The sequence below is a fragment of the Oryzias latipes genome, chromosome 5 (genome assembly GCF_002234675.1).
Source record: "Oryzias latipes chromosome 5, ASM223467v1".
NCBI classification, from domain to species: Eukaryota; Metazoa; Chordata; class Actinopteri; order Beloniformes; family Adrianichthyidae; genus Oryzias; species Oryzias latipes.
In genome coordinates this window covers 27722751-27750438 of record NC_019863.2, presented here as the reverse complement: position 1 = coordinate 27750438, position 27688 = coordinate 27722751, and the positions used below count along the sequence as shown (strand labels likewise).

The 27688-nt window shown below is 39.3% G+C and overlaps 3 protein-coding genes across 6 annotated transcripts; 1 reads left to right on the top strand and 2 right to left on the bottom strand.

Moving 5' to 3' along the window:
- Positions 1 to 2940: 2940 nt before the first annotated feature.
- Positions 2941 to 9132, bottom strand: dnajc14 (DnaJ heat shock protein family (Hsp40) member C14). 2 transcript variants are annotated; one of them, XM_011475502.3, is made up of 7 exons: positions 9003 to 9132; positions 6126 to 7515; positions 4936 to 5042; positions 4737 to 4856; positions 4464 to 4624; positions 4036 to 4138; positions 2941 to 3506 (listed from the first exon to the last, which is right to left on the bottom strand). In XM_011475502.3, exons 2-7 carry the CDS (start codon positions 7314 to 7316, stop codon positions 3212 to 3214), a joined length of 1977 nt encoding a protein of 658 aa, XP_011473804.1. In that variant the 5' UTR covers positions 7317 to 7515; positions 9003 to 9132; the 3' UTR covers positions 2941 to 3211. The 2 variants fall into 2 exon arrangements, with proteins under 2 accessions (XP_011473804.1, XP_020559167.1); XM_020703508.2 differs by lacking the exon at positions 9003 to 9132 and adding an exon at positions 8735 to 8863.
- Positions 9133 to 10662: 1530 nt separating this feature from the next.
- LOC101165801 (NGFI-A-binding protein 2) lies at positions 10663 to 17019 on the top strand. 2 transcript variants are annotated; one of them, XM_020703507.2, is made up of 8 exons: positions 10663 to 11096; positions 11268 to 11333; positions 11544 to 12458; positions 12564 to 12718; positions 13533 to 13581; positions 13673 to 13787; positions 13863 to 14048; positions 15697 to 17019. In XM_020703507.2, exons 3-8 carry the CDS (start codon positions 11562 to 11564, stop codon positions 15801 to 15803), a joined length of 1509 nt encoding a protein of 502 aa, XP_020559166.1. In that variant the 5' UTR covers positions 10663 to 11096; positions 11268 to 11333; positions 11544 to 11561; the 3' UTR covers positions 15804 to 17019. The 2 variants fall into 2 exon arrangements, with proteins under 2 accessions (XP_020559166.1, XP_004069305.1); XM_004069257.4 differs by having other exon boundaries at positions 10665 to 11096; positions 12585 to 12718.
- A 2536-nt stretch (positions 17020 to 19555) lies between these two features.
- LOC105354143 lies at positions 19556 to 23421 on the bottom strand. Of its 2 annotated transcripts, XM_011475497.3 has the most exons (5): positions 23308 to 23421; positions 22633 to 22711; positions 21164 to 21292; positions 20741 to 21087; positions 19556 to 20664 (listed from the first exon to the last, which is right to left on the bottom strand). In XM_011475497.3, exons 3-5 carry the CDS (start codon positions 21273 to 21275, stop codon positions 20488 to 20490), a joined length of 636 nt encoding a protein of 211 aa, XP_011473799.1. In that variant the 5' UTR covers positions 21276 to 21292; positions 22633 to 22711; positions 23308 to 23421; the 3' UTR covers positions 19556 to 20487. The 2 variants fall into 2 exon arrangements, with proteins under 2 accessions (XP_011473799.1, XP_023810986.1); XM_023955218.1 differs by lacking the exon at positions 23308 to 23421 and having other exon boundaries at positions 20759 to 21087; positions 22633 to 23286.
- Positions 23422 to 27688: the final 4267 nt, after the last annotated feature.

Genomic DNA, 27688 nt, shown 5'->3' with positions numbered 1-27688 from the left:
CCTAGCAATTTGTGTGGATTTTGGTCTGATTGAAGGCTGAACTCCTGCTGCATAACGGCAACATATTTATTTTATTTTAAACGCGCTGCTTCAGATTCTTTTCCTGAAGGCAGACTAGTTGTTGCATAAATAGCTTCACATTCAGAACTGAAGTTCACTGGTAAATAAACACATTCATGTCAGCCTTAACTGTCAGAAGATTCTCAAAAAAACATAGCAGTAAAAACAAGCCCAGATCATCATCTGTCCACCGCCATGCTTTACAGCTGATGATACCTTTTTAGCTGTGTAATACTTTTTCTTTTAGTGTGAATCCAGTGCTGGAGGACAGATCCTCATGGGAGGACAAACCCCTGCATGGGATATACCACTATAACTGAAGCGGCTGATACCAAGAAGTCCTACCCATGGCTAGAAAGGGCTGGCCTACAGGACAACATTGAAGATCTCATCCTGGCAGCCCAGGAACAAGCCATGACCACCAGAGTAATAGAAGCTCAGATCTACCACACCAGACAAGACCCAAGCTGTAGGCTGTGCAAAGAGGCCCTGAAACAATCCAAGGGTGTAAGATGCTGGCAGGGAAAGCACACATCAGGCATGTCCAAAGTCTGGTCCAAGGGCCAAACGCACATTTCCATTGGCCTGCAGGGTCCTGTCACAAAATCAATAATATCCCCCTCCCCAACACTTTATAAAAACTTTGATTTCTTAATTGTGATTGGCTAAATTATGTCATAAGGCGTTGTAAATCTGTGGTTACTTGACCGTCAGAGCCTTAACCCTTGTGTTATCCTATGACCCCACCCTTACATTGACGTGTTCTCCCTACCATGACAAAGGTGGATAAAGGTGGAAAGATTTCATGTAATCAGTGAAGATCACAAATCATTGAAGTAAAAAGGTTCAGAGCACTCTCTAGTGGGTCTAGATGACCCAACTCCCAACGTTAAAGTGCCTAGGATAGCACAAGGCTTAAGGACCAAACTAGAATAATAGATTTATCTGTTTCTGTGATCAACACCATAGGGGTTCTGAATAAAACAACTATTTGTTATTTTCCTGTTCACATGATTAAAAGTTAGAAGTTTACAGTGAGCATCAATCAAGAATGATCGGTAAAATTTCATATGAACTCAGATTTAATGTTAAGTTTTTTCCCCCACACCTCTTCTTCAAAAATTCACTTTAATTTTGGTTAATCAAAACTAAGATTTAGGCCTGGAGGTTCTTTCTTTTCAACACTGAATCTACCACGTCTCATAAACTGGTTATTTCATTTTTAAATCTGTGTTTAAGAGAGATGAGTTCTTGTGTTCACAAAAAGTAATTTTTCTAAACAATTTTAAAAAGTTGTTTTGGTCTTGTAGGGGATTTTTCTACATCACCTCAGCTACATTTAGCCAGAATATTTCAGCAGATCCTCTAAAAACTAAATCAAAATATGTTGCAAAAGTGATGCAGTGAATTAAAGCATTTGCTATGAAAAAGTCAAAATTCAACAACACAATTATTAAAAAATATGGAATAAAAAACACAACATAATTTTTCTGTAATTATTTAACTATTTTTACTTTTAGCCTGTTAAATAATTTTCATTATCATAGCAATGGATAAGCAAAAGTTTATAAGAAAGAGCTGTTTCTTTTTGCACCGAATTTGGTTAAAGCCGAGTTTTTTTCCCCCACATCTAAGAAACATGCACGATCTGTGCATTAAAAAAAAGGAATTTGCGTGTAAGGCATTAGATGAGCTACAGGCCCCGCCCTCCCTGAGAGAAGTCTGGTTTACACGATGATCATTTACAGTCCATAAAAATGGTCCCACAATGGCAGGTGTGCATATAAAAATGAAGACAAAAAGAATAATTTTATTGAAAACTTGTATTCAACTGTCAACATTCTCAGTAAAAGAAAAATAAAAGCCCTTACAAAACACCTCATCGTGTTGGTTTTCTGCATTACCTAGACGTGATCAGGTCAGGCAGAGACATTTTGTTTCATCAACTGCTACAGTCACATTTATTCTTTACCCAAACTGAAACCGAATGTTTCTTGTTAAACAAAAAAAAGTTCCCTCAAATCTGAACCACAATAACTTCAATTTGTGAAGGTTTTCAGCAAAACACCACAAAAAGCTGTGCAAAAAAAAAAAAAAAAAAAAAACAGCTTACAGTCTGACTGGAGCAGAAATAAAAGGGCGTCTTTGAAAGACATACGAGCAGATGTTGATGAACTGGGTTCAAAATAAGTATCTGCAGTTTTTTTTAAATACTTATATAGTGTTATGATCAGAATATGTCCCCAAACTTTAAGGAAAACCTTTTTAAAGCATCACATGGTTGCATTATGCTGCTTGTCAAGTTTGTATATTTTCCAACTAAAGGTATTAATTGTGAGTCTAACCTCTGTTGGACTCACACACACCTTGAATTAGAACTGGGAGAAACATTTCCACACAGAACGTTTACTGGAGGTGCTTCGAATATTTTCAACCAAATAATACATTATGAAATCAGTAGACGGCTTTCAAAAAAATTGATAGTTAAGTCTCGGTCATATCATATTAATAGGCTAGAAAGTTTGACATTTTTGTATATATGTTTATCCAACAGGAAAATCTACTCCGTCCTGAGCAGATATTGATGTGGATCAGATGTTCCAGGTTTTTAATAAACGTTTGCCTCTAAGGCCCCCCCCCCCCCCCCCCCCCCCCCCCCAGCAATAACACTGATAGACTGAAGCTGCCCGGATCCGTGTTCGGCTCTGGTTACAGACTGAAGCTCTTTCATCGACCCCCACTCAGTTCACAAGCAGAACCAACTTCATCCAAATCAAGAAGAAGAAAAAAACGAAACAGAAGCATCAAAAGGCAGCGGAGTTCATCATGCAGTGATAACTGGTTTGGCAGATTATTATGGAGAAAAAAAAAACTTCATAATGGTGTCCTGACAAGGATTTTAATTCCAAAGGCTACAGTCTTCAATAAAAAAAAAACGGTGACAAAAAAGGGTCAAGTACAATCGGTGCCAGTTTAACCCTTCAGTCAACCAGCTCTTCTTCGAGATCCAGGCTTTCAGACTTGACTTTCCAAACTGCAGCCTCAAACCCATTTGTTGTCTCCAGTTCAGGTTTTGGCAAAAGACAGCCATGGAAGGACATCCTTTATGTGTCCATGCGTTGCCATTTGAATACACTAAAAGTCAGCGGTTTCACCTCTGGAAAGGCTTGCGGACCTTCCTCCTTCTTCTTGGAGGTTTGCCGCTTTCAGCCCACGTGTCACTGGACTCTGACCGCGGGCCACCTGGCATGAAGAAACCGGTCTGGCTTGGCGGAGGGGGGAATGGCGCTGCCCCAGCTCCAGGAGGGTGGTGATGAGGTGGACCTGGGGGGAAAAAGCTTCCATTGGCGGGCATGTCATTGGGAGGTCCACCTTTGAAGATTCTGTTGAAGAAGTTTTGCAGGTCTGCGGGATTTGTTGGGCCTGGGGCATGTTCTGAGGGCATCCTAGAAAGAAACAAAAAGTTCAGAGTCTGATTGTTTTGGTTTCCTCACAGAGCTTTATAGGTTTATAACTGGATAAAGCTACCACTATAGTTAAAATGTAAAACTTCTATGAATATCGTGTTTTTTTACATGTTCTTGTGGCAATTTTCTGACAACAGAGGACATAAATGGAAGAAAACTAAGCTCAAAACGGCATTTCTGAGGTTTTCTTTATTGAAATCAATGTAAATCAGGAGCAGACCAAAAAACGCAGTGCGAAAAAGAGTGTATATTTGTGAGGTAGAAATACGATGGGTGGGCCACAAGCTCCCTGCTCCGAACTCTCAGTAATGGGAAGAGGGGTGGGGTTGCAGCAATGCTCCCGCCCCCAACTCAGAGGCAAATTACTGTCGCTCTGCAGAAACTATGTCCTAAAAAAACGACCCAGGACTCAAATAGACCCGAATAAGGGAAAACAACATAGCATGATGTCACGATTGCAGCACTGATACCCACCAGTGGTAGTGACTCAGCGTCTTTAGGGACGTACCTGTGTCGTGTGGCGCTGGTGCTGTTCTTCGCACCGAAGGAGATGTGATACGGCACGCGATGCGTGTCCGGAGAAATGACGATTCTTTGACAACCTGCCCATTCTGGAGCATGACAACACCAAAATAAAACATTGCAAAAAAGCACACAAAAAATGTATTTTAAAATGTTGTAATTATGCCTCTGGTTGCAGATCTCCTTTTTAAACTGGCCAAAAGTTTGGGAAAAAAAGTAAACCTGTCTTCATTCTGCTTGTGACAAACAGCGCAAGTGTAGTTCTAAATGTAAATAATCTATGGTGTGAGCCATAAACGTATTTAATTTATTATTATACGCTGCAGAGGGATGATGGGACATTATCTCATGGAACTTAAAGACTTGTTTGGTTGTGTGAAGCATCGCAATCTTTAAACAAATGTGAAGGCTCACCTGTTATGTCATAAACTTTCCCTTCCATACAAGCAAAGTAGGTGATGCGAAAGCCCAGCATGCTGGACTCCGCCCATAAATCTCCCTCCTCGGCACTGTGGCAGCGGCTGCATTCGGCGCAGAACCGGGCTTCCGCTGGTTCCCGATCCATCTCAAATCGCCTGCATTGAGAAAGTACCAGTGCAGTCAAGGTCTAACGTAGCATTCAGCAACAAGCGGGTACGATTCCTAGTTTTTGATGGAGTTCCATTGTGTGAGTGTGCAGCGACATACTTGTGTTTGCCGTCACACTTGGTGCACATCATGGTGTTCATTGCTTCCTTCAGGTCATCCTGCAGTTTAGTGAGGAACTCATTCATGGACTTGGAAAGCTCAGTCGCTGCCATACGCTTCCTGTGTGAAGTTAGAAAGTGTAAAGTAGCAGATCACCATTTAAAAAGACTTGTATGTACGAAATGCTGTCCATACTTACAGCTCGTACTCTCGTCGTGTTTCAGGATTACTGACAATATCCCAGGCTGCCCTCAGAACTTTAAATGCCTCCCCAGCGCGGGGGTGTTTGTTCTTGTCTGGATGAACCTTATAAACGACAAAAGACAGTTTGTAGTTAAATAAAATAAAAATACTAATTGTACCAGATGCAGGAGTTAAACAGTGGTCCCTTGCTATATTCCGGTTCACCTCTTGTGCTTTCAATGTTTCGCTGATTTCTTTTAGTGCAATTTTGCACGTTTCTTTTCTTCCACATAGTACTGTGCTCTGCTTCCTGATTGGCTGTAGAATGTTGTCAGTCAATCTCCCCTTTGGCATGTCTGCTGTAAGGAATCCAGTCAGCTTGACAAATCTACATAAATCTTTGATTGCTATCAGAACTTTGTGTCATTCTATAAAACTGGATTTATTTTTCTAAGAAGGTTTGCCCGTTTAAGAGTGTAAACAAAAAAGTGTGAAAATGATCAGGCCTGAGAAAAGTGTATAAGGTAGAGGTGTAACGATTCATAATTTGTGGTTGATGATCATAGTCGGTGTCAACAATCCTTTTGAACAATAGGATTTACTGACCTAAAATTGATCTGCGACATCTTTAGCCAAACTTCAACCAGTGTGACTCAGAGATAAATACCTGGGTACTGAACAGAGCAGGTGAAGTTTTCCAGATTCCTTGTATTTCTTACAAGTTAATCAAGTGTAAATGAAATATGTGTCTAAACAAACAAATAAACAAGAATTAAATGGCAAATTCATGCACATTTTGGTATTTTAGTTTGTTTTTCCACATCAAAACAATCCAAAGGGAACATAATTATAACATTGAAATCTTTGCAAAAAGTGTTTCCACACATTGGACTTTAATGATGGGCTCAGTCCAAATTGTACTTTCCAAAAGCGATTACAATTAATTCAATTTTGAAACAATTTTATAATGGTATTTGGTTGAATTGATTCGACTAACAACTTGCCTCAGATCAATCTGGTTGGATTGTAGGAACATAAATCACTACACCTCTAGTATAAAGTGTGTAGTGAGGAATTTTACAGCCCTGAAAGATCTGTAATCTTACTTCATGGGTTTTACCTTTCGCGGGTTATTTTTAGAACATGACCTCTGCAATAAACGAGGAACCACTGTCCACACATGCTCTTTAGAATCCAACACCACACCTGGACAGCCAGCTGTCTGTAGGCCTTCTTCAGCTCCGTCTCTGTGGCGTCCACCTCCACACCGAGCACTGAAAATGGGTCGAGTTCCTCCTCCGGTACCTCCGCCAAAGCCAGAAGCCGCTCCAACTCCTGGCCTTGCATAGATCTCCCTGTCCTATCTGGGGACTCGGGTGGTACCCGACTGCCTCTTCTGAACATTTTTCTGGCTCGGTCCATCAGGGAAACCACCCTTTTCCAAAACTTTGACTCGTGGAAAGCTATCCAAAGGCATTTTCCTCTCTCTCCACCGATACGGACCACTATGGCGTTAACCCAGTTGAAACTGAGAGTAATAAAATTATAGCAAAGTCTGAAACAGTATAAGAATGCCGTTTTTACACACTTCAGGGACTTTAAAGTTTTATCCACCAGGTCAGCAACCAGACATTTTGTCCATTTAAAAAGCCGACTCAGATCGTCCTTCATTCCAGGTACGTCGGTGACCTTCACAAAGATTTGTTGCCCAACATTGTAAAGTTTCACAGCACCAGTCTCCACTCCAGCTCCACAGTTGTGAGTTAACGTCACAATGATTTCAATGAACATATGGATGCATGAGATGCACCAGAAACTCAGAGACTCTGACAGCATTTCTTTGAAAGCCATGACAAGTTGGTTTCCGGTTTGCCTCCGTCCTCTGTTTTGCTGATGGTGGTGGTGGTGGTTGCGTTTGCGAGTCTGCTTGTGCCGTGCTCCACTTGACACAACATTGCTTTTTTGAAAGGAGAAGTTATTCTGACTGCTCTGCTCTAAGACGGTTCCGCTGCTCCGAAGTCTAAATTTTCGTCCACTCCCTGCGTTACTCCAACCAGAGTCCCCGTTCATGTGCTGCTCCTTCGCAGCTTCGTCCTCTTCTTGATTAATAACCTTTGGGTTCTCTTGATCTGTACTCTCATTATGCTCAAACACATCTGAAACTTCATCTGTATCCTCTTTGTCCTTCATGGATCCACACCATTCTGCTTCCCCACAGTCTTTTAGAGGGGAAGGGAGTGGCGTTTCCTGAGAACTAATATCAGACATGTTGTCCTCTTTCTCACAGTCATGATCTCTTCTTGTGTCCTCCCACTGACTCAAATTAGTCAAAAATGCAGATTTGCCATCAGGGATCTCCCAATCATCCATCTTCTTCTCAGCTGCCTCTTGCTCCATACTCCTCTCTCAACTGTCTGTCTGAATGGCTGTTATGCAGTTTCATGAAAGAGCAGTTCTACAATTCATGGTCACTGGTTAGAGCTCTCCCAGAACCCCCAAAAATGGATGAGTCAGGGGGCTCTGAACAGCCGAACTCAGATCCATTGTTTCCGCAGCCACTCCAAAGTGTTTATACACAGCTCATGCAATGCAGCACCTGAAAAGGAACATATATCACATATGAGCCATCATTTACATTCCAAAACACATTCTCACTGGAATATATGCTTGGCCTTACATTTTTGCTTTTAATCACATTAAATGTCAGTATGTTGATATTTCAAAGATATAGTCAAACTATAATTTTTAAGTTTTTATAATAATAAAATAATAAAACTTTGTTTTATTGTTTTATTATGTTAAAGTACAGTTCATTTTTTAATAAAAGATGATTTTCAGCAACAAGTTCATATATATTTATTTGCACTATTGAAATTCTTTTTCATTTTTCCAAACTTCTTAAGGAAGAAAAAAAAATTTAATTCAGAATTTATTTATTTTTTTAAACCACCTTGGTATCAAAACAGTCACTCAATTCCTGAATGTGCTTTTAGTTTTGCTCACCTTTTTAAATCTTGGAATAATACTGTCTAATTCTGCCGCACATAAACAACAAAATCTTCATATCTGTCAAACGTTTTGAAGTCTTTGAGAGCTAATAACTTAATATATCTATTAGCAAGAAAAAAGTCAAACTTTTAATGCTTCGGCTTTTAGTTCATTTACATAGATACATAGAACTTTAATGAATCCCATGACGAGGACATTGATCACTTGTACTCACCCTTTACATTTTTTGAATGGTTGCAAATTACATTATGTACTAATACTTTAGTAAAATTTCTGCATTAAAAACCTTAACATTTGTGGATTTTTTAAAAATAATATTTAAAAGAATTCTACAATGTCTTTGACCTTTTATTTATTTTTCATATCTTAACTTTATTAGCTTTAAATTAAGTCTAAATTTCTTTTTACTTATCTAGTTATGTATACTTCTGAGCATTTATAGCAGTTATATCAGGTTCCTCCACTATTTAGGCTACTTAAACTTTACTAGTTCCAACTTAACCTTTTATTTTACTTACTACTTCAACGTCTTTAGTTTGTTTAGGACAAAGCAAGTTACTTGAAAACTAATACAGGAATCATTGGCTTGTTCGTTCCCTAAGTTCTAAAATATTCTGCAGTATCATTAGTTATACGTTTCAGTTTCAAATTTGAAAAAGAAAAAAGTTCTCAAGAAAAGTAATTTTCTAGACAAATAAAATTATTGGAGCTGGGTTTGTTTGATTTTTTCCCCCCGTCGCAGCCTGGCAGAGTTAGCACGAGTAAGTAAGCACGATGACAGACAGACGTGACTAAAATTAGCTTACCTATAGCGAAATAAGCAATCAGTAAATGAAGACTACAAAAAGCCTAACAATTAAGGTAGGACGACAGGACAGCAGTATTACTGACAGACAACCAAAGCCGTGGCTAACCGTTAGCGAATGACATTAACGAACGGGACTAGCTAAATTTAACTGTTGTTTCCTCTTCCTGCTGGCTTTTAAACGAGACCGCACGGATTAGTTTATGAAACGAGTCAAGCTACTTTTATGCATCACGGTTTTATTGAAACAAGCTAAATGTAATAAATACCTCTAAAAAATAACGGGTTACGTTGTTTGGGAATTAAAAGTGAACAATCCGTGTTGTTGTTGTTCCACTTCCTTCTTCTTCTACTCCTTTTCCTACATCTAATAAAAAGTCTTTTCCGCCTCCGGCGTCTTCTTCGGTGTTACTTGACAAATTTTTGGCAACAAAGGACTACTACTGCCCCCTATTGGATTGCTGTGAGAATACAGGCTGATTCGTTTCCTATTCATTCAACGTCGCTGCTTATTTTTCAGCATTTTTATAAACACCCAGACGGTAAAATGTTTTTTCCGCCAAGGACCTTTGTAGGATCATATATTAAGATTTTAAAGTACATTTTTGCAAAGATAATTTTATTAAAGACGAAAAAATACCATAATTGAAACACACATTTTATCCAATAGGCTATTTACAAAGCAAATGGCAAAATAAAAACAAAAGAGAGGGAAAATAAAAGGTTTAAATATCTAAAAACTTACTGAACAAAAACGTGATTTGCTTTTGTGAATAGCTACCATCTACAATGTGCATTTTTATAAATTATTTATGACAGTTTTTAAAGTTTAAGTAAAAGTTGAATAAGTCACAAAATGCATGATATAAATTATAAAATGTCTTTAAAGATTTTGTCAGCTCACATTATTAAAGGATTCATCTCTAAGAGACAAAAAGTTAATAATCCGAGAGACAAAGCTTTATTTAAAAACATTAAGATTTTATGATTGGCCCAGTGTTTTATCTGATAAAATCCATTCAACTGCATAAAAGGTTTTATTTACATGGTTGTTTGTTTATTTAGTCAACACTTTATTAAATTATTTAATTTGTTTGGATCAAAATAGAAATAGCTCTATGAGAAATCGTACTTTTTACTTGATCTAATTCACCAAATTTGTCTGTCATGGGTAAAATCTGTGGACCCTGAGTGTTTCTTTATGAATCAATGACTTGTTTTTAAAAACTATTATCTTGCAGTAAAAAAAAAGAAGAAAATAATATAAAGGATTTTGATTGACTAACCTTAAAGAGCTCATAACAATTTAGCCAATCTAATTTCTTAGAAATTAAAAATTTCTCAAAATTCTATTTTAACATGGTAATTTAATGGTCATATGGTAATTTGGTAATTAAAAAAAAAGGGATTGATTTTTTTTACATTTAATACTTTTTTGACCGGTACTTCAAAACTTTGAAAGAGGTTTAAAGTTATCCAGATTATCAAATCCTTAGATCTGACTCTGATCAATTATTCTTATGCTGGTTTTTCAAAACTTTGCTGGATCAAATTCTCTCGAATGGCCACTGGGCCTTAATAAATTCACCTCTTCAGTTGGACTTCAGTTAGAGCATTCTTGTTGTTTTATGAGATATCAAGTCATTAGAGCTTATCTAACCCATAACTTCCCCCCATTTTGTTGTTGTAGGTAGGAATTCTGCAAACACAGAATTTGTCTTTCAGTCTGCTTTTTTAAAAACATTGGCTTGCAGGTAAAACAAAAAACAATAACATTTTAATTTAAAAAGTCACGTGACATATTTGGTTACTGCGTTGCAGGGATTGTTGCATCACAACCTCACCAGACAGTCAGTAATGATGGAAAACCTCACAAACACATATTGTTTTTGGAGTGTTTTTTGTTTTTTATCACTTTAACAAATTAAACTCTTAAAAACGTACACATTTAGCTGTCTTTGATCCATCAACACTAGTTTGTCAAAAACCTTTCTGGTGAATTAATAGACTGCAGGGATTTCTGCTGGAGTCCAACACATCACAACCGTTGTTTGGGGTCTTTGACGCGACCAAACCCGGGAATCCCCCAAAGCTCCATCCAGCCAAAGACGCACAGGGTTCATTTTAAGCCCCCACCACCACCACCCACACCTTCCATTTGAAAGCCGCCTCTCTACCGGGAGAGGAAGGCTCTTTTTCGGTCAGATGGCGTGCTGCAGTCCGCCCCCGTCATTCTCCAGCCCACACAGACAGCAAAAGGCAGCCAGCAACCAATACGTTGCGCCGGAGGAGGATTTCTGCCAGCGATTCCGGCGAAAGGGATTTACTACGACAATCCGAGCCGCGGACAAGGACGGAGAGAGGTAAGAGAACCGAACCGGGTCAGGATCAGCGGGATGGGAGGCGGAGAAGAAGGTCCTAAACATCTGGATGTGGAGCAGCTGTTTCCGGTCTTGGTTTTAGTCAGAGCAGGGGAAGCCACAGGGGTTTCTGTTAAAGTTATTTTCTAATCGATGTCATGTTTTATTTGTCAGACTCACCTGGAAGGACTGCTCTGTGTTTATTCACAACTTCATTGAATAAAAAAACAACAAAAAAAGGTAAGAAAAACTTCCTGCATTGGTGTTTTCCACATCATTTTTGTTTCTTTACATTGTTTAATTTTTGTTAAATACATGCATGAACAAACTGAATAAATGACTGTTATTTAACTTTCATCATTATGGATTTTTATTTGTAATAAGCAGTTATAAGAACTACTTTCTTGTGGAGGATTTCTCAGTTCACCTTCATGTTTCCCGCGCCTATAGGCTCTCCAGCGGTGTGCCATGTCTTTGCCACGCACACTTGGGGAGTTGCAACTCTACCGGGTGCTGCAGAGGGCCAACCTGCTGGCCTACTATGAGACCTTCATCCAGCAGGGCGGTGACGACGTGCAGCAGCTCTGCGAGGCTGCGGAGGAAGAGTTTCTGGAAATCATGGCATTAGTTGGCATGGCCACCAAGCCACTGCATGTGCGTAGGCTGCAGAAGGCTCTTCGAGACTGGGCGGCCAACCCAGCCCTTTTCAGCCAGCCAGTTGCCAATGTTCCTCTGGCGGGCATCCCACTGTTTAAGGTGGACGGGATGGGGATAAGCGGTGAGCCCAGGAAGTCTTTGAGTAACGGGCAGCCAGAGTCCCCCTGTGACAGAGAAGACCGGGCGTGTCTTACCCCGATGCACAGTGGCAGTCCGAGGAGCCCCTGCTCCCAGGCTTCCCCACAACCTCCTGAGACACACTACAGAGAAAAGCTGTCCCCCTTGGACCCGCACTGGCTCAGCACCGAGCCGGACGCTAACGGTGCTCTGGCGTCAACCTCCGAAGTAGAAGAGGAGCCGCTCAGCCCGCCCATGCTGTCAACATGCCCTCCTGGCCCCTCCGTATCTCCAGGGCCATCTTTTACACCAACAGGTCTGTCGGCGTGGCCCGGAGGACAGCTGGACGCGGAGACGGTGAGGGCGGTGGCAGAGAGTGTTGACCGGCTCTTCAGGACCCTGCCCCGGTCGGATTCTGCGGAGGTGAAGACTCTGCTGAGGATGAACAAGAAAATGTCAAAGACCGTGGGCCACATTTTCAGCATGGGGCCCCTGAACGCAAACAAAGAAGAGGAGATCCGAAAATACAGTCTTATTTATGGACGCTTTGACTCCAAGAGGAGAGAAGGCAAGCAGCTCACACATCATGAGGTAAAAGCTTGAAGTCGAGACGACCAGAATGCAATTTCTACCCTAAATTGACCATCAAATCATGATAAATAGTTTTTATCTTCATGGTGTCCGTTCCTGTTTCAGTCAGTGTTTTCCCCTTTGCAGCTGATCATCAATGAAGCTGCAGCCCAGTTCTGCATGCGGGACAATGCACTTCTGCTGAGGCGGGTGGAGCTCTTTTCTCTGGCCCGGCAGGTGGCCAGAAAGTGCGCATACACCTCCACCCTAAAACATGCGAGGTGAGGATGCAGAGGCTCCGGTGGAAAACACAGCATCCAAAAAACAATGCAGCACACAAACACAGAAAAACAAAATTTAGAAATTAGCTTTCATACTTTATAGAGGATGTGAGTCACATGCCCCCCCAGGAGGTTCAGAAGCCTGGTTCAGATCTAGAATTAAACTCCAGCCTCTGTGGTTTCACTCAAACTTGCAAACTCTAAAAGCAACAAACAAAAAAAAAGGTTCTCTGCAAAAATGTGCTGCTAAACTACATATCTTCACTTGTCATTATAGGATCATATTCCCACATACTTTTCAATATTAGAAGCTTTTCTGTTGGTTTTCACTTAAAGAAGAAATAACTTGCCCTATCAAATCAGTGTTGTAGCAGGACGATACAGAAAAAGTTGTTCTAAACTCACCAAATGAGAAGATTTCTTTTTGACAGTTTCAGCCTTAGGATATTTCTTATACTTAAATGAGTTACTCCTTCTAATTATGAGTAGGTTTATTTTTTGTAGAAATATTAGTTCAAATTCGGATGTGGAGAGAATGAATCTATCTGGCGATTATCCCTGTAAACTTTGGGCAAGTCACCAATCCATCATTAATTTAGGTGTTTCTGATTGATACGTCCATCAGTGAACAGACTAAAAGTCAAGTATCTTTTCAACTTTTGCTCCAGTTGATTGTCTGGAATTTACAACTTGAAGAAGATTTCTTCTTTTTGTCAAAAAGAGGTTATTTTTGACAAAGAGATTTCCTGTTTTTTTGTCAAAAACAGCCTCTTTGTCTGGACGGGTAAAGAGTTTCCTGTTCTTCTTCTTGCAGATCAAATGACGAGAACAGCAGCCTCTGTCAGAAGAGACTAAGACACCAGGTGAGAAAAGATCTTCATCTCACCTGATAAAAGCTCTGCTCCAAACATTTAAAGACACAATGACCTGCTTCATCTGATGATGATTTCCAAGGTGATCGTGTCCGAGAGCGCATCCCCGCTCCTCGGAGCAGAGGGATCCGAGAGCTCCACCCACAGAGCGGATGATGACAGCTTGTCTGCAGAAAATCTAGACTGTGCACCTCATGGTAACGGCATGTTCACAAACAGGAGAAAATAACGTCGAAACTCCACTTTGAACTCAAATCTGTTCGTCCTGCTAGACGCCAGAACACAGAGCAACCACTCTCCATCACCACGACCCCTCACTGACACCTCCAACCCTGCCAGCTGGAGCCGCCATCTCATACAGCAGACCTTAATGGACGAAGGGCTGCGATTGGCCAGGATGGTGTCACATGATCGAGCAGGAAAGCTGGGTCTTGGGTTAGAAGGTCCTCACACAACAGGTGACTTTTCAAAATTTGGTTTTACCTATAAAGGACTCAGAATAAATGTGTATAAACCCAGAGAACTACGAGCAATTTTCTTCTGGATTTTTAAAGTTAATATGACCTTTGTTTTTTTTTTGCTTAATTATTTTGAATAGCAGCAATAAGCAAAAAAACAAACTGGGGCTAAATACGACCCAGGGTTAAATATTTCCATGTTGTTTAAGAAATGAAGTTATGGCCGACAAATGTGAACAAAAACATGAATCATATGATCTAATACACATGAAATAAACGGTATTTCTAAAATGTCAAGGCGGGTTGAATACTAAAGGTGGTTCAGGTGAAGCAGGTTTACTCTGACAGACAGGCCGACCTTTCTAAACAATGTTTATTTAGTAGTTGTGCAGTTTCAGGCTCAGTGAGTCACAATCTCTCTGAGGTGACACCTCCCACCACGGGCAGCTGAACTCCACCAGACTGTAAATTAGAGGATATTTTCTATGGAGGGGGGGCAAGAGGAGGTGGAGAAAAAAAGAGTGTGACAAGCAGGATAGAAAGAGTAAGGGGGGGGGGGGGGGTGTTACACTGTAATAGCAGCTCTTGGGGCGGCTGTTACTTCAGTGCAGCATCACAGAAAAGTGAACGTTTGGAGGAAGTTGTTCTGGGCTGAAGAGATGCAGTGAAGAAGGCACAGACGTTAAAGGAAGGGGGGGTAGGAAGTACTCTGTGGGCGACAGAATTACCCCCCCCTCCCCATCCTTCACCATGTGATTGACGTCAGAGTGTGTTAGGCGCGTGGGCTGAAGGGCGGGAGGGATGGGGCGTGGGGGCGACGGAGTGGGCGGTAATTGGAGGGGCGTTGCATTGACTCACCAAGCGACAGCGTACAAAAATAAAACCCGTGGGCAGAAAAATGGCACATTCTTCCTTATACGTCTTCTTCTACCTAAAGAACTGTGGAAATAAAATAAAACTGACATATGCTTCATCTTTGGCATCCATCTGCCTGCCTCCCTGTCAGGTTTCGGTCACCTCATCACCCCTTCAAGTTTCTATCGTTTATCTGAACTTTTTCCTTCCAACGTCACTTTTTCCAGCCAAAAAAATGTCTTTTATCTTCCTATATTTTATATTTTTATCTTTAGAAGCTTTGACTTTTGTTTTAAATGTTTTTGTTGATGTCAGCAAGAGAACATGTGTTTTAAACAGGAACTTTCAGAATAAAATAAAGGGAAGTAATAACTTTTGGTGCAGTTTGATCCAAAACAGTGAAATACTTGTAAAAAATGTGTTTTTATTTCTTGATGCTCATGCAGTGAAATGACAGACATTGTTTGTAAATGCACACTCAAACATCCGCGTTTGCTTAATTAATGGTTTTCCTGCTTGATCATCCAAAGATTCATTTAACTCTGCAATAAGGGAAGCAGTTAGTTATGCTGTTTGTGTAAACAGTGATTTCACTTCGTGTAGGAGTTCTTCCTGTTCTTTCACCCAAACCATCTTTCAGAGCTCCTAAAATACGGGTTACGTCCTGATTACCTCTGAACTGGCACTTATCCTCTTCCTCCCGGGGGTTCATTCGGTCCCCTTCGTCACAGCAGATTTCCACATTGATCAGGTCTTTGACATTAATTGTCCTTTCTATTCTTGAAATCTTTAGACCATGACAGTAAACCGGAGCGGCAGAGTTTGTTAACGGCGTGTAGGAGCAGTAGCCCCTGTGTCACCAAAGACTCACCCACCAGCTGCCACCCCCGGGGGAAATGAAGCGCTCTGCACTCATCGGGGAACTTGTGTTTGGGCGTCCACTCTAATCCCGCCGTCCCACGGAGAGGTGCAACTCGTCCTTCGCCGACGTGCGGCGGACAGGGGCTTTCAATTCAAGTCAAAACAGTAAATGTGAGAATTTACCAGCATCACATGTTGTTGACAAATGATGCAAATTTGATGTTTTAATATGTAGAAGGATAGTAAACACTTATCAGGTTTGAGTTCACTAATTTAGCCATTCAAAGAGGGAATCGTAGACGTTTGGCGGTTCCAGCTGCTCGACACGACACCGAAAGGTTTTTCAGTCACTTTCAGCATGTAACTTGTAATGTCTTTACTCTCAGGAAACACATTGATGTTCTGTTCTTGTTAGAGGTCAGTGTAGTGAGCTCAGGTTAATCTATGTAGTCATTTAGAAAAAGAAGTATTTGGACCAGACATATAAAAAACAGCACAAAGATCAGAGGTTTTTGGTTCTGCACTTGCCTTTTCAAACACACTTAGGTTAATAAAATTGCCAGGCCATCCTTCCTTTTCACGGTCGTTTTACTCCCATCTTCAGTTAAACCAGGGATGTCCAAACCTTTTGCAAAGAGGGCCAACAATTCACCCTGAACGATTTTAATAACTTTAAATGCAAATTAACTATTTATGAATATTTTATTGCATTGGCATACTTTCCATTTCTTCATATTGAAAAGAAAACACATCTAGATAGGTTTTTACCTAAATTACTGCCAATTTGTCCACTTTTGGCACAGTTTATTCCCAATTAGCTTGTTGTAGATAGCATAGTTAGTCCCTTTTCATATTGAACCCCTTGACAACAGTCACAGTCTCTTGGTATATTAGCCACACACGGTTGTTTCATATTTCACAAAATTTTTTTGCTAATTTCCCGTCTGACTGGAAGTCGTGTCCCTCACCGTCAACTTTTAAAAGAATGTAGAATTGACATTTTAGAAATAATTAGAAGGTGTCACAGAAGGGTCCCACCACAGTACCCCAACCAGTTTACAACGGGTTACAACTAATTTAGCCGACCACAATCAAGAAAGTTTTTTGAAAATATTATTGAGTTTATGACAGGAGCATGTGTTTGGCTTAAGGGTTGGACTTTGGACATGCCTGACTTAATCAAAGTGGGTTTTTTTCTTAGAAAACTATCTACTGCTTCTTGTTTAACCCTTGTGCTATCCTAGGCACTTTAACATTGGGCGTTGGGTCATCTAGATCAGTGTTTTTCAACCTTTTCTGAGCCACGGCACACTTTAACCTTAAAAAAATCCCGCGGCACACCAGCATCCAAAAAAAAAAAAAAAGGAGAAACTCAGTCTATATTGATCTACAACCCCTCCCTCCACAGTCTCACATGCATTTTTGAGATAATTGTTGCAGAAAAAGCTGGAAACTGCAGCTGTTTTTTTCTAAAAGATGCAATAAAAGTTAAGTTAGAAGATTTAAAAACAGTTTGAAGTGTGTTCGTTGGTTTCAAGACGTTTAACAACAGATATCCTTGTGCTCACAACCCAATGCATCATGGGAGATGTAGTGCATAAAACGGCCGGCGGAGATCGCTTTTCGGAGCTTCATTGTTTTGTTCACTTGTTCCACGGTCTGATACCGGACTCTGTGGAAAGCTACACCGCTAAAGACGAGCTTTAGCTGGTATTTTTGTTAGAACTGAGCGACTTTACGAGCTAGATCGGGACAAGGAAGTGAAGACTTTAACCACTTCTGATTGGTCAGACTGATGACATGTGATTAAGCTCCCCAAGAATGATTGGTGGAGACAGTTAAAGCAACGGGACTATTCCAAAAAACAGCCGGAGCTGCAGCTGAATCGTGGTAACGTCATTCTTATCAAAATGTCTTTAATAAAATTAAAAAAGAAACGCAAAGAAAAAGTATTTTACGATCTTTTATATTCCTAACTCCTCAGTGTTTTATCAGGGCCTGTTTGGATGAACAGAGAGCTGAAATCCTGGAGATGGGAAATGTTGTTAAATCAGTTAATGAGGGCAATCTCCCACGGCACACTAGTGTGCCGCGGCACACTGGTTGAAAAACACTGATCTAGACCCACTAGATAGTGCGCTGAACCTTTTTTCTTCAATGATTTGTGATCTTCACTGGTGTCCAAGGATTAAATGAAATCTTTCCACCTTTATCCACCTTTGTCATGGTAGGGAGAACACGTCAATGTAAGGGTGGGGTCATCTAAGATAGCACTAGGGTTAATAGACTATAGACCTCAGATACTGAATTATGTAAAAAATAAATGGAGACACTCTCCTGCTTTGGTGACATCAGATCTTAGTTTTCAGTTCCTCACAGTTTTGCATTAAAAGTGCTACAATTCAATTTTAGAGAAAGCTGTCTTTAAAAACAACAAGATTGAAAATGAAAACATTAAATAAAAGCCTTTTTCCTGTTTTTAAGCCCCCCACACCTTTCTTTTTAAAATGTGATTAATATTAAAACATTTCACTGGATTTTCTTCAGAAAAATCACAATAGCATCTCACAGTTATAGATTTTTGTAATCTTAGATACACATGAGCATCTTCAGATGAAATAAAGGTAGAACATCAAGAGATAGAATAGTGAGTTTTTATTTAGTAGTTCTAGAAAAGTAAAGGAAACACACAACAGAAAGATACTGATGACGGACGGAACTTTACCTTAACTTTTACTATAAATGCAAAGGTGAATTTAGCCTGCTCATAATGATGGAAATGTTCCTGTTTTAGTAAATCCATCATCAAGTGTGTCATTGAGGCAGCTTGCTGTGCATCAGTTATGCCTTTCTGTCTTCATTGTATCTGTAACTTCCTGAGTTTGTGTTGAAAAGCAAATAATTTATTTTGTTACCCTTAAATAAATGTTATTTTACTGATCTAAAACTGGGCCTCCTTCTTTTCCGTGGAGATTCTCTTTTCTTTTTGGGCAGCTCTGATTTGCTGAAGAAGCTGCGTCACACAGCAACACCTCTGCTGCCGTGACTCACCGCCACCGCTGCTGATGTCGTCAGAGCTCCTCCTCACCGACACACAAACCTCAGACGATCCAGGGGAACTCTGCTTCCTCCACACACGGCTGCACGTGTCACAGCTCCTGAGACGGCGAGATCCAAGCATCTCAGCCGTTATCTGATGTGTTGGAAAGAAGGTTTTGCAAACAACACATTTTAACCTTGAGCATTTTTTTACTTTCAAGAACCACTTTTTGTCTTCAAAGTTATGAGCAGTTTACTGCCATGCTGGTTATATATAAATGATATTTGTGTAAAATATGCTTTTACATCAATATATAAGAGTTCCATTAAACAGCCTCAATGAAAATAGAAGCAGGTCATGGAAGCTGCCCCAGTGAATCATCTGCAGCCTAATTAATAAGGAAGTTAAAAGTACTTTAAGCAGAAGCTGACGACTATCAGCACAAACACTCCTAAAATTAAAGAAAGCTGGGAAATTTTGTTCAATGCGCTTATGTTTTTGAATTTTTTTTTCCAAAATGTTTTACCGTTATGGTTAAAGTATTTAAAAGCAAACCATTTCTGGGTTCGATTGTTTTTTAAAGGGAAACCATATGACAGGTTTGATAGCTGTTTTAAAAAAAGGTTCCACTTCCTTGTAAAACAGAGGTATTAAAGTAACAATTTTAGAAAACTAAAATAAAACTAAGTATTAGTTCCCTCATAAATTACATTATGAGGGAAAAACACAAATCAGCAGAGGAGATACTAAATTTCACACTTCAAAGTGTTATTTATTTGGAACAAACATTTTTTTCTTTACAGAAGAAATTTGGAATAAACACCAAGACTTGTTTTTTTCCAACATGCTTAAGAAAAATCCAATGTAGATATAAAAAAAAAACAGGAAGTACTACAGTGCAGATGTTTTGATGTGCAGCAAAGAAGGCTATTTCTATTTTTTATATTCTTAACAAACTGAATTAGTTGATAAAGGTTGAGTTTGGGCCCCCCAACATCGCACTCATTGATCAGAGGAGCTTTTTACCTTTTTTTTCCCAGTAACTCGTTTTCAAACCTGACAATTCATTACACATCTTTTATTTGTGTGTTTAGAAAAAAAGAAAAAGACAATCAATGATTAATGCATGAAAGTCGACTGGATGAAGTGCTGAGCTGAAGCAAAATAGAAATAAAAAAAACTCAACATTCAAAGTAGTTAAAGTCCCCCTATGAGAATAAAAAAAAAGTTTTCATGGGTGTTTTATTTATGATAATAAAGTTCTAAGCCAAAATCCCCAAAACTAAATGGTTTAAAAAGCCATATTTAATGTTTATCTGAACCCTCTGTTAAAAGAATAATCTCCTCTACATGGGTGTGGCTGTTGGTGGGTAGCCCCGCCCCTTAATCCCACCCCTTTTTTATGATGATAGCTGTCTCTTGCAATTTGAAAGAATTTGGTGAAAATTAGGTTAAATTAAAAAGCCAATGAACCTTCAGAAAAGACAGTATAAAAATATATAGCTTAAGGACAATTGAATGAAAAGGCTGCATGTGCAATGCTTTTTATAGAGTGCTTGTAGTTTTACAAAGAGATGTCATGCCCAACCTCACTCAAAGGAGTTCTTTGAAAGACGGGGTCCAACAGTAGAGTTCTAAGAGGAATTGTAGCTAAGACACAATCCCAGCACGAGGAGAAGAGCTTTACGCCACGTGTGTGTGGAGATGCCGTAAGAAATCTCCTCTGGTGCTGGTTTCCCCAGGAAAAACCGCCTGGCAGAATTCACACACGTGGGATTGCAGAGCAACTTCAGAAAGCATAGCCCCTCCAGACGGGCTGAGGCACTCATTGATCAGATAAGGGTCGGAGGCTGCAGGCATCTAAGAGACATGAAGAAGAAGCTTGTAAAGGACTCATCCGAACACAGGACTGATAAATATTATTTCTAACCATTACCGGGTGCACAGCCCTGACCTCATTGGGGAAACTTATCCTCAAAAGTTTTGAACCGCCGGAGGAGGCTTCGAACCACATGGATGGGTCTAAACATGACTGATTTATTTTATCCGCCTTCAAATTCTGTTTTCGCTGATTAGCTGTGTCCACGCTGAGCTTTGCCATATCTTCAGCGAGAAGTCCGGGAACAGCCCCCTGGCTTCCAACGGGGCGGCTAACGCCACACGGTGGTGCACGCTTCTGTTCTTCAGTCACGAGGGGTCGAGGATGTTCATAGTGATAAACAGGGGAGTCGTGAGAAGGGACTAAATTCATCTCACCCACTTCTCCAACGAGAGCAGGAGCACCTAAGAACAAATCATTGAAGTTTTAGGTCAAATATTGGACGTTTAGTGGCATGCATGCTCAGGCAGAAGTGCAAACCCTGGTGTTTCTGCAGAGCTGTGGTAAGCTGATGCAGCATGGCTGCCTGTTTGAGGCACAGTGACCTCAGGCGGAGAAACTGCTGGTACAATTCCTTATATGCTTCCTCCATTTCACCAACTCAGGGACCTGGAACGCCACAGAGGATGTTCACGGTTAATTATAATGAATGTTGTTCCAATCCGGAACAGAACAGATTGATATTAAAGCTGTAAATAAAGTTTTTCTGTAATTTTTCCTTAAAACCGGTATGCATTCATTCAACTCGTTAAAGGGCAAACATATTTCTTTTATATTGCAACGCTCTGTACTTGCTGTTGGAGACAGGCAAGTCATTTTTCTACACAGTAAGCAGCACTTCTGCTGTTATGAACCAACAGGACAAAATATGCGTTTTTATGGGAAATTAACAAGTAAACATTTTAAAACCTCAGACTGCTTAGCAGTTTCCAAGAAGTCCCTGAAAATGTGTGGAGGGCTTTTGAGTCGACACATCCCTTAGAAGATTTATTCGCCGTTGAAGAACTTCCAAAGCTCATGCTTTTATAAACTGCATCCTCCGTTTCTAATCATTTAATCAAAGCCTTTGTTTAGTCCCACCATCAGTTTCCACACACTGCTTAACACCTTTGACTCTGTCCTGTTTTCATGTAATTGTACTTTTAGAAAGAATCTTCTATTGTGTGAAATGATCATATTTAAAGACTATAGCTTTTATTTTTACACTTTTATTATTATTTAGTTATTGCTGCCAAGGAAAAAAAGAAAGACTTTGTTGGTTTTAGTGGCCTACAAGATCCATGTCTGGAAAACTGTAGACATAAAATCTAAATTTGAACAGAAAACTACAATGTTTTGTAAAAAATTAGCCCCCTTTCAACCAAGACACAACCTAATGAGTTGGTGACAAAATCAAGTTTGTAAATGAATAAAAATCAGGACTGGAATGGTTCTCCTTCTAACCAACAAGAGGGTTGTCCCGCAAGCACGTCCCCTTTCATTTACAACAACAGTTTAGCTCTTCGAAGGAAGTAAAACATGAAAAGGCTGTTGTCCAAAGGTTTTTTGTGACTATTTTTAACGCATATTGTGAACCGCGCACTTTCTAAAAACCTCTTATTTTTTTATTTAGGGAGGACAAAACGTGGTTCATTGACATTTTTAACGTTTTCAGCTCTAGAATTGCTTGTGTGCAACAGCTGGCAGGCCTCAGAATGATCAGGTTGGTGTCATCCTAACTATTTCAAAACATCAGTGTTTTAAGAGTTATTTTTTAGTGTTTGCTGCAAAACAACCTTTGTTTAACAGTCAAGATGCACACAAAACAACAGGGTAAAGAGCTGCAGACCACCAGCATGTCTTTCCCTTTTAATAACCTCATTTACATTAAAAAAATAGCAGAACAAGTATCTGTTTCTGGGTTAGTTTATAAAATCACTGAACGTTGATCAAACCTAAACAATACTTACTTTAACCCTGATGCGTTTACAATAGGATCCCACTGGTTAAAGTTGAAGTCCAATCAAGCTTCAATCTCTTTTAGGATCCCTGTAATTGTGTAGAAATAACAGATTTTTTTTTTAGGATTTAAGTCCAAAGTTAAAAGCTAAACATTTCGCCCAAATGTCTTTACTTGTTGACTGGAGAATAAAAATGAAGAAATCCTACGGAAGTGGCTCCACAAAAGAGGAACATGAAACAACTTCATGTCACAGTGGGACTTCACAGTATCACCGCCTAATGCAGCACAGCAGTTTAGAGCAGAGATCTGCACAAAATATTTATTTAAAAAAACCATGGAAATGGAAGAGCACATTCCTGAAATTCAGTTGAAAGCTCTTTCAAACTTGTCACTCATTTATGAGGGGAAAAAAAGTCAGGGGGTGTGTAAAGATGTCAGGAGATTTAGATTGACGTTTTTGTATCATTCAAACACATTTTCTCTATCTATTTCTGTAGCTTCAAAGGCAGGAGCAGCAGGAACACAAACACGTTTTAGCCTGCCCTGTACAGTTAAGCAAAAAATCTGTAAACTCGGCTTCTTCCTCCAAGATTACGAAACTTTTCAGTTCGTTAATTTATTTAGTTTTTTGACCAATATTAAAATTTTCATAGCGAATCAATATTGGAAACGAATTACTTACATTTTTTGTGATTTTTAAATCCTACTAAAGATTTTCACGACCTGCTTCATGTCTTCATTGACTTTCATGACGTCACGATGTTAAAAAAACAGTAGTAACTCACCTGTCTGCGAAAAAAAAAAAAAAAAACTCACCTGTCTGCGGTGTATATGTCACTTCCTGTTACCAAGCGTTCTTTCAAAATAAAATGCTAAACTTTCTCACGTTTTGGTTTTTAGACTCGAACGAGTCATGGAAATTATGAGGAACATGAACATATACTAGGATATACATGTGTAGTCTTTAAATATTTTTGATTAAAAAAGAAAAGTGCCAATTTAGTAAATGAAACTTAATTTAGAGGGTGCAAAAAATAAAATTGCACTTTTCAGCAAAAAAAAAACAACTGCTTTGTCTATAGATAAATGGGCCCTTTACAGAGGAAAAAATATATAATGTGTCATGTTTATTGCTGCTGTGTAAAGCATGTTGGTGTTCAGTCATGTGATGATATTGGCTGATACAGACTTTCAAATAAACCATTATTTAGACAGGAGTTATTGCAGATTAGTACTCTGTGTAGCCCAAGTAGATTTTGATATTTGCTTTTAACTGCTTATGAGAATCATACAGAAAGTGGAAGAAATACTGTACATCTATCTACACAAGCTTGCAATAGCAAACACCATTACAGAGGAGCTGAGTGATCCTACTCTGTACTGTCTTTACGCTCAGGGGTTGACGGTTTTGGACGTGTGGTAAAAACCAGTGAGAGTATGTATTAGCCCAGGCAAGTGCTCCATTAAGGGTTTTAAAAAAACAAGCTCTATGTGAAAAGCCATCAGTTAATGCCGGTTGGGGTCATCAGAAAGTGTCAGGAGGTTGACCTAGAGAAAAAATCTACACGTGTGATACTTTATGACATTTAAAGCTCTGAATGTAGCTAAAGGTCTGCAGTTATATTACAATGTTTTATCTATCTAAAGCGCTTTTACACATTCAGACTGAAATGGGGAAGCGTCTCTACTGCTTAACCTAACCCACTAGAGGCCCAAACATGTAACTGGGACAATCAGGAATTGAATCGACCGTTTATCTGATAGACAACTGCTCTCCCTCCGATCCACAACTGGACAGAATAAACCTTTCAGGCACATCAGACTGGATCTTAACGCACAGAGGCAAAAAGCTTCTCAAGGAACCTTGAAGCTTTGGGGTACTGTATACAGGATTAATGCAAAACTGATCAACAGATCCTGTCAACAGGATAAAAAGTATTTGATTTTTCACAGCTAGACATTCAAACAAAGGTTGTTATTTGCACTTTTATTTTCACCACCTGCTTCCATTGGTGTATGGACTTGGGTGCACCCTGTTAGGGCTGACCTTGAAACACCTCTTTAAAAAAAACTGCACACACACACACAACATGTCTCATCCACCAAGTGGCTCTTGTGTTGCGATCCCTGAGTCGGGGTTTTCTGAAGGGTGAGCTTGTATGTGTGGAGCTGAAGGGGCTCGACTGCTGTGAATAACTTCCAGGCAGGCAGCCAGGGTCTGTCATCTGCCAATGCAACATGATCCAACCTGTCAATCTTGTTTTATAATTGTACTGCTCTCATATTCGGAGGCTGGGCAGACAGAAGTTTCCAACATAGTGACAGAAACCGATGCACACAAAACCTCCAGCTGAGTTTCTTTAGTGTTTGTATTGTGTTGGCATGTGGGGGATATGTATCAGTTGTCTTCACTTACAGTGAAAATTCAACATAAAAAGTATTTGAACTGCACTTCAAGGGATCTATTTCACCAGAGAAACTTCAGGTTGATTAAAAAAAACAATTTAATTTTTTTGCATTGCATGTCACATCAATTATTTAAACTAGCAACTTTTTGCTTAGGGTTACATGAGGTCTGTAATGTAACCCAGTGGTCATCTGAGGCGGGGAACACCCAGGCGAAAATTATGTAAAGTATTAAGAATCAAATATGGACATAAAGCACAAGTATATGTCTTTGTGCTGTGTCTCATTGGCAGAGGATGTGGAGCAGGACAAATATAGCTAAAAACAGGCCCCTTAGAAATAATTCAAAACTGTTACCCCATTGGTAGATTTTCTTAAATTTAGCACAAATAAAAAAGAAAAAAAGCCAGTGAGGTAAGAAAAACGGACTTACCAAGAAATCTTATTTTTAAGAAAAGATTATGGTCACTAAAACATGTTTTCTCAAACTAAGATTAGTTTTCTTTTTCAAAGCTTTCTAGATGAGATTATTGTTCGTGCAAGTTGGAAAATAAGTCAAATTTTTTAAACAAAGGTCTTTTTACTTTCCTTGAAATTCCGTTTTTACAGTGAAAAGCTCCTTAAATCTACTTACTGTGAGGTAAATGTTTGAAAAAAACTCACAACCTTTACTTTTTGACAAATTACCGGAAGACACAAATATTTTTAATTTTGCATAAATGTTTATAAAAAAAATATACCAAGGCTGCAAAAGCGCACGTGCAGACATGTGATGGCAAACAGTTCTGCGTTTTTTTTCTAACATAAACTGTGCTTATTTTGGACAAACTGTTTCACAAAACCTTGAAATACAGTCATATATTTTCTGTTCTTTAGCTCCTGTAAAACTGAAACAAAGATGGTGGGAAACTCTCCACCAGTCTTCTGATTCAAAATCCATGACTGCTTTTGTAAAAAAGAAGTTCTGGGGGTTGTTTTGGCACAACTTGAGGGGTATCATCTGGCTTGTTATCAGTGCATAGTTCACAAGCCAACATTTGTGGCATTACCATGGGACATGAGTAACACCTCTATTTCTGAAGACGTACAAAATTTGAGAGCGACATGCTTTACCAACAACGTGGCATCTTGCTCAGGGATGCAAGACAATTCTTGACTGCATTCTGCACGTACTGCTGTCACATGGCTTTATGTAAGTCAGGGTGCTAAACTGTCCAATATCTGCATTTCATACGTTATGAAACTAAATATACAACAGGGAGGGATACAGGTTATTCAACAGCTGAAACACTATATCAATCCCAGATGGAAACCATTTCACTTCCAATTAGCCTCCTCAGTCCCGGCCTCTCAAAGTATTACTCCAAAGGTTGTTTTTGAGCTTTCGCGTTAACTGATACAGCAATGAAGCAAGGATCACAACATTCGCACTTCACAATGATCATTCAGTCATTTGGTCATTAATATCAATTTAATCCTGATGGAAATAAAAGCTTGAGACTGGATAGAATCATCAGGGGACGTATGAGCAGTGATGTCTGACTTTATCTCTGGACACTGAGTGACAGACCAGATCCAGTTACTGAGGGTTCTGTGAGCTCTCAACAATGGCCTGCTATTTATACACCCAGAGCGCTTTCTGGGTCGTGCAACACAGCCATGTACACAAAATACTGTTACATAGATATTCATGCATGTGCACAACCTGACTTAAACCTTGATTTTTTCTTCTTTGAAATTGATTTGTGGGGAGTTGCTCTGACAAATACAGCCTGCAGTACCTCTAGATGTGGGTGTAAAAAAGTGAAAATTGAAATGAGAGGGAGAGAAAGTTTGTTATCTTCAACTCAGCCCACCATCAGCAGGACCAGCATCGTCAAAATGAAACCTGGAAAAGTTTTATATCCAGTTGCTTTCCTTTCCTTATGTGCAGATACAAGCATGCTTGTAAAAAAGAAAAATATCATAAGTGCATTTACTTTAAAATTATATAATAATATTTATTTAAAAAAAGAAACAAATGTTTGTTCTTTGCTTGAAAATGCTTCATTTAGAGCAGATACTGTGGATCGTAGCCTCATTATATTTATCCCATGCAGTGGTACAGTTTTTCAGTGGAACTATTAAGTCCCTACATTAACTGTATAAGCAGCTGTTTAATTACCTAATACTTGCATTAATTACCTTTCTGATTGACTGCATTGTGATTTTGGTGTGTTTCTGGATTTAATCACATTTTTTGTTTGGTAAACTGCAAGAACAGAATCTTAATAAAGTAAAAAACGACCCTTGTTTAAAGAAATAGTGTCTTATTTTCTATCTTGGCAGAAAAATAACATTTTTCATTTTTTTTCTCACCCCACAGGCAGAATTATATACTAGCTTTTAAAAAACGTTGTGAATTTTAGGGATATTTTCTGCTAAAATCAGGTTTTTCCATCCTCTAAATTTTTTTATGAAACACTAATTATGAATTAAAAAAAGGCAGAATTTCCAAACCTGTTACACAAAATAATGATAACTCTGTTAAACTAACGTCTTTTTATGAGCAAGTAATCATGCACAACTGTTGATGATCAACTGTAAAGTTTGATTCTACTATTAATACGCATCTTTCCTTTTTGACCATGCAGTGAAGATAATTTTGCAAATTGACA

Excerpts from the sequence above, each read along its gene's own strand:
- LOC105354143 (XM_011475497.3), bottom strand. The coding sequence starts at position 21,275 with ATGGAGGAAGCATATAAGGAATTGTACCAGCAGTTTCTCCGCCTGAGG. Across the intron at positions 21,088-21,163 it reads AGCTCTGCAGAAACACCAGG|GTGCTCCTGCTCTCGTTGGA; the intron begins GTTTGCACTTCT and ends ATTTGTTCTTAG. Across the intron at positions 20,665-20,740 it reads AGGTCAGGGCTGTGCACCCG|ATGCCTGCAGCCTCCGACCC; the intron begins GTAATGGTTAGA and ends CATGTCTCTTAG.
- dnajc14 (XM_011475502.3), bottom strand. The coding sequence starts at position 7,316 with ATGGAGCAAGAGGCAGCTGAGAAGAAGATGGATGATTGGGAGATCCCT. Across the intron at positions 4,625-4,736 it reads AAGTGTGACGGCAAACACAA|GCGATTTGAGATGGATCGGG; the intron begins GTATGTCGCTGC and ends TTCTCAATGCAG. Across the intron at positions 4,139-4,463 it reads GAAAGTTTATGACATAACAG|AATGGGCAGGTTGTCAAAGA; the intron begins GTGAGCCTTCAC and ends GTCATGCTCCAG.
- LOC101165801 (XM_020703507.2), top strand. The coding sequence starts at position 11,562 with ATGTCTTTGCCACGCACACTTGGGGAGTTGCAACTCTACCGGGTGCTG. Across the intron at positions 13,788-13,862 it reads TCTAGACTGTGCACCTCATG|ACGCCAGAACACAGAGCAAC; the intron begins GTAACGGCATGT and ends TCGTCCTGCTAG. Across the intron at positions 14,049-15,696 it reads AGAAGGTCCTCACACAACAG|ACCATGACAGTAAACCGGAG; the intron begins GTGACTTTTCAA and ends TGAAATCTTTAG.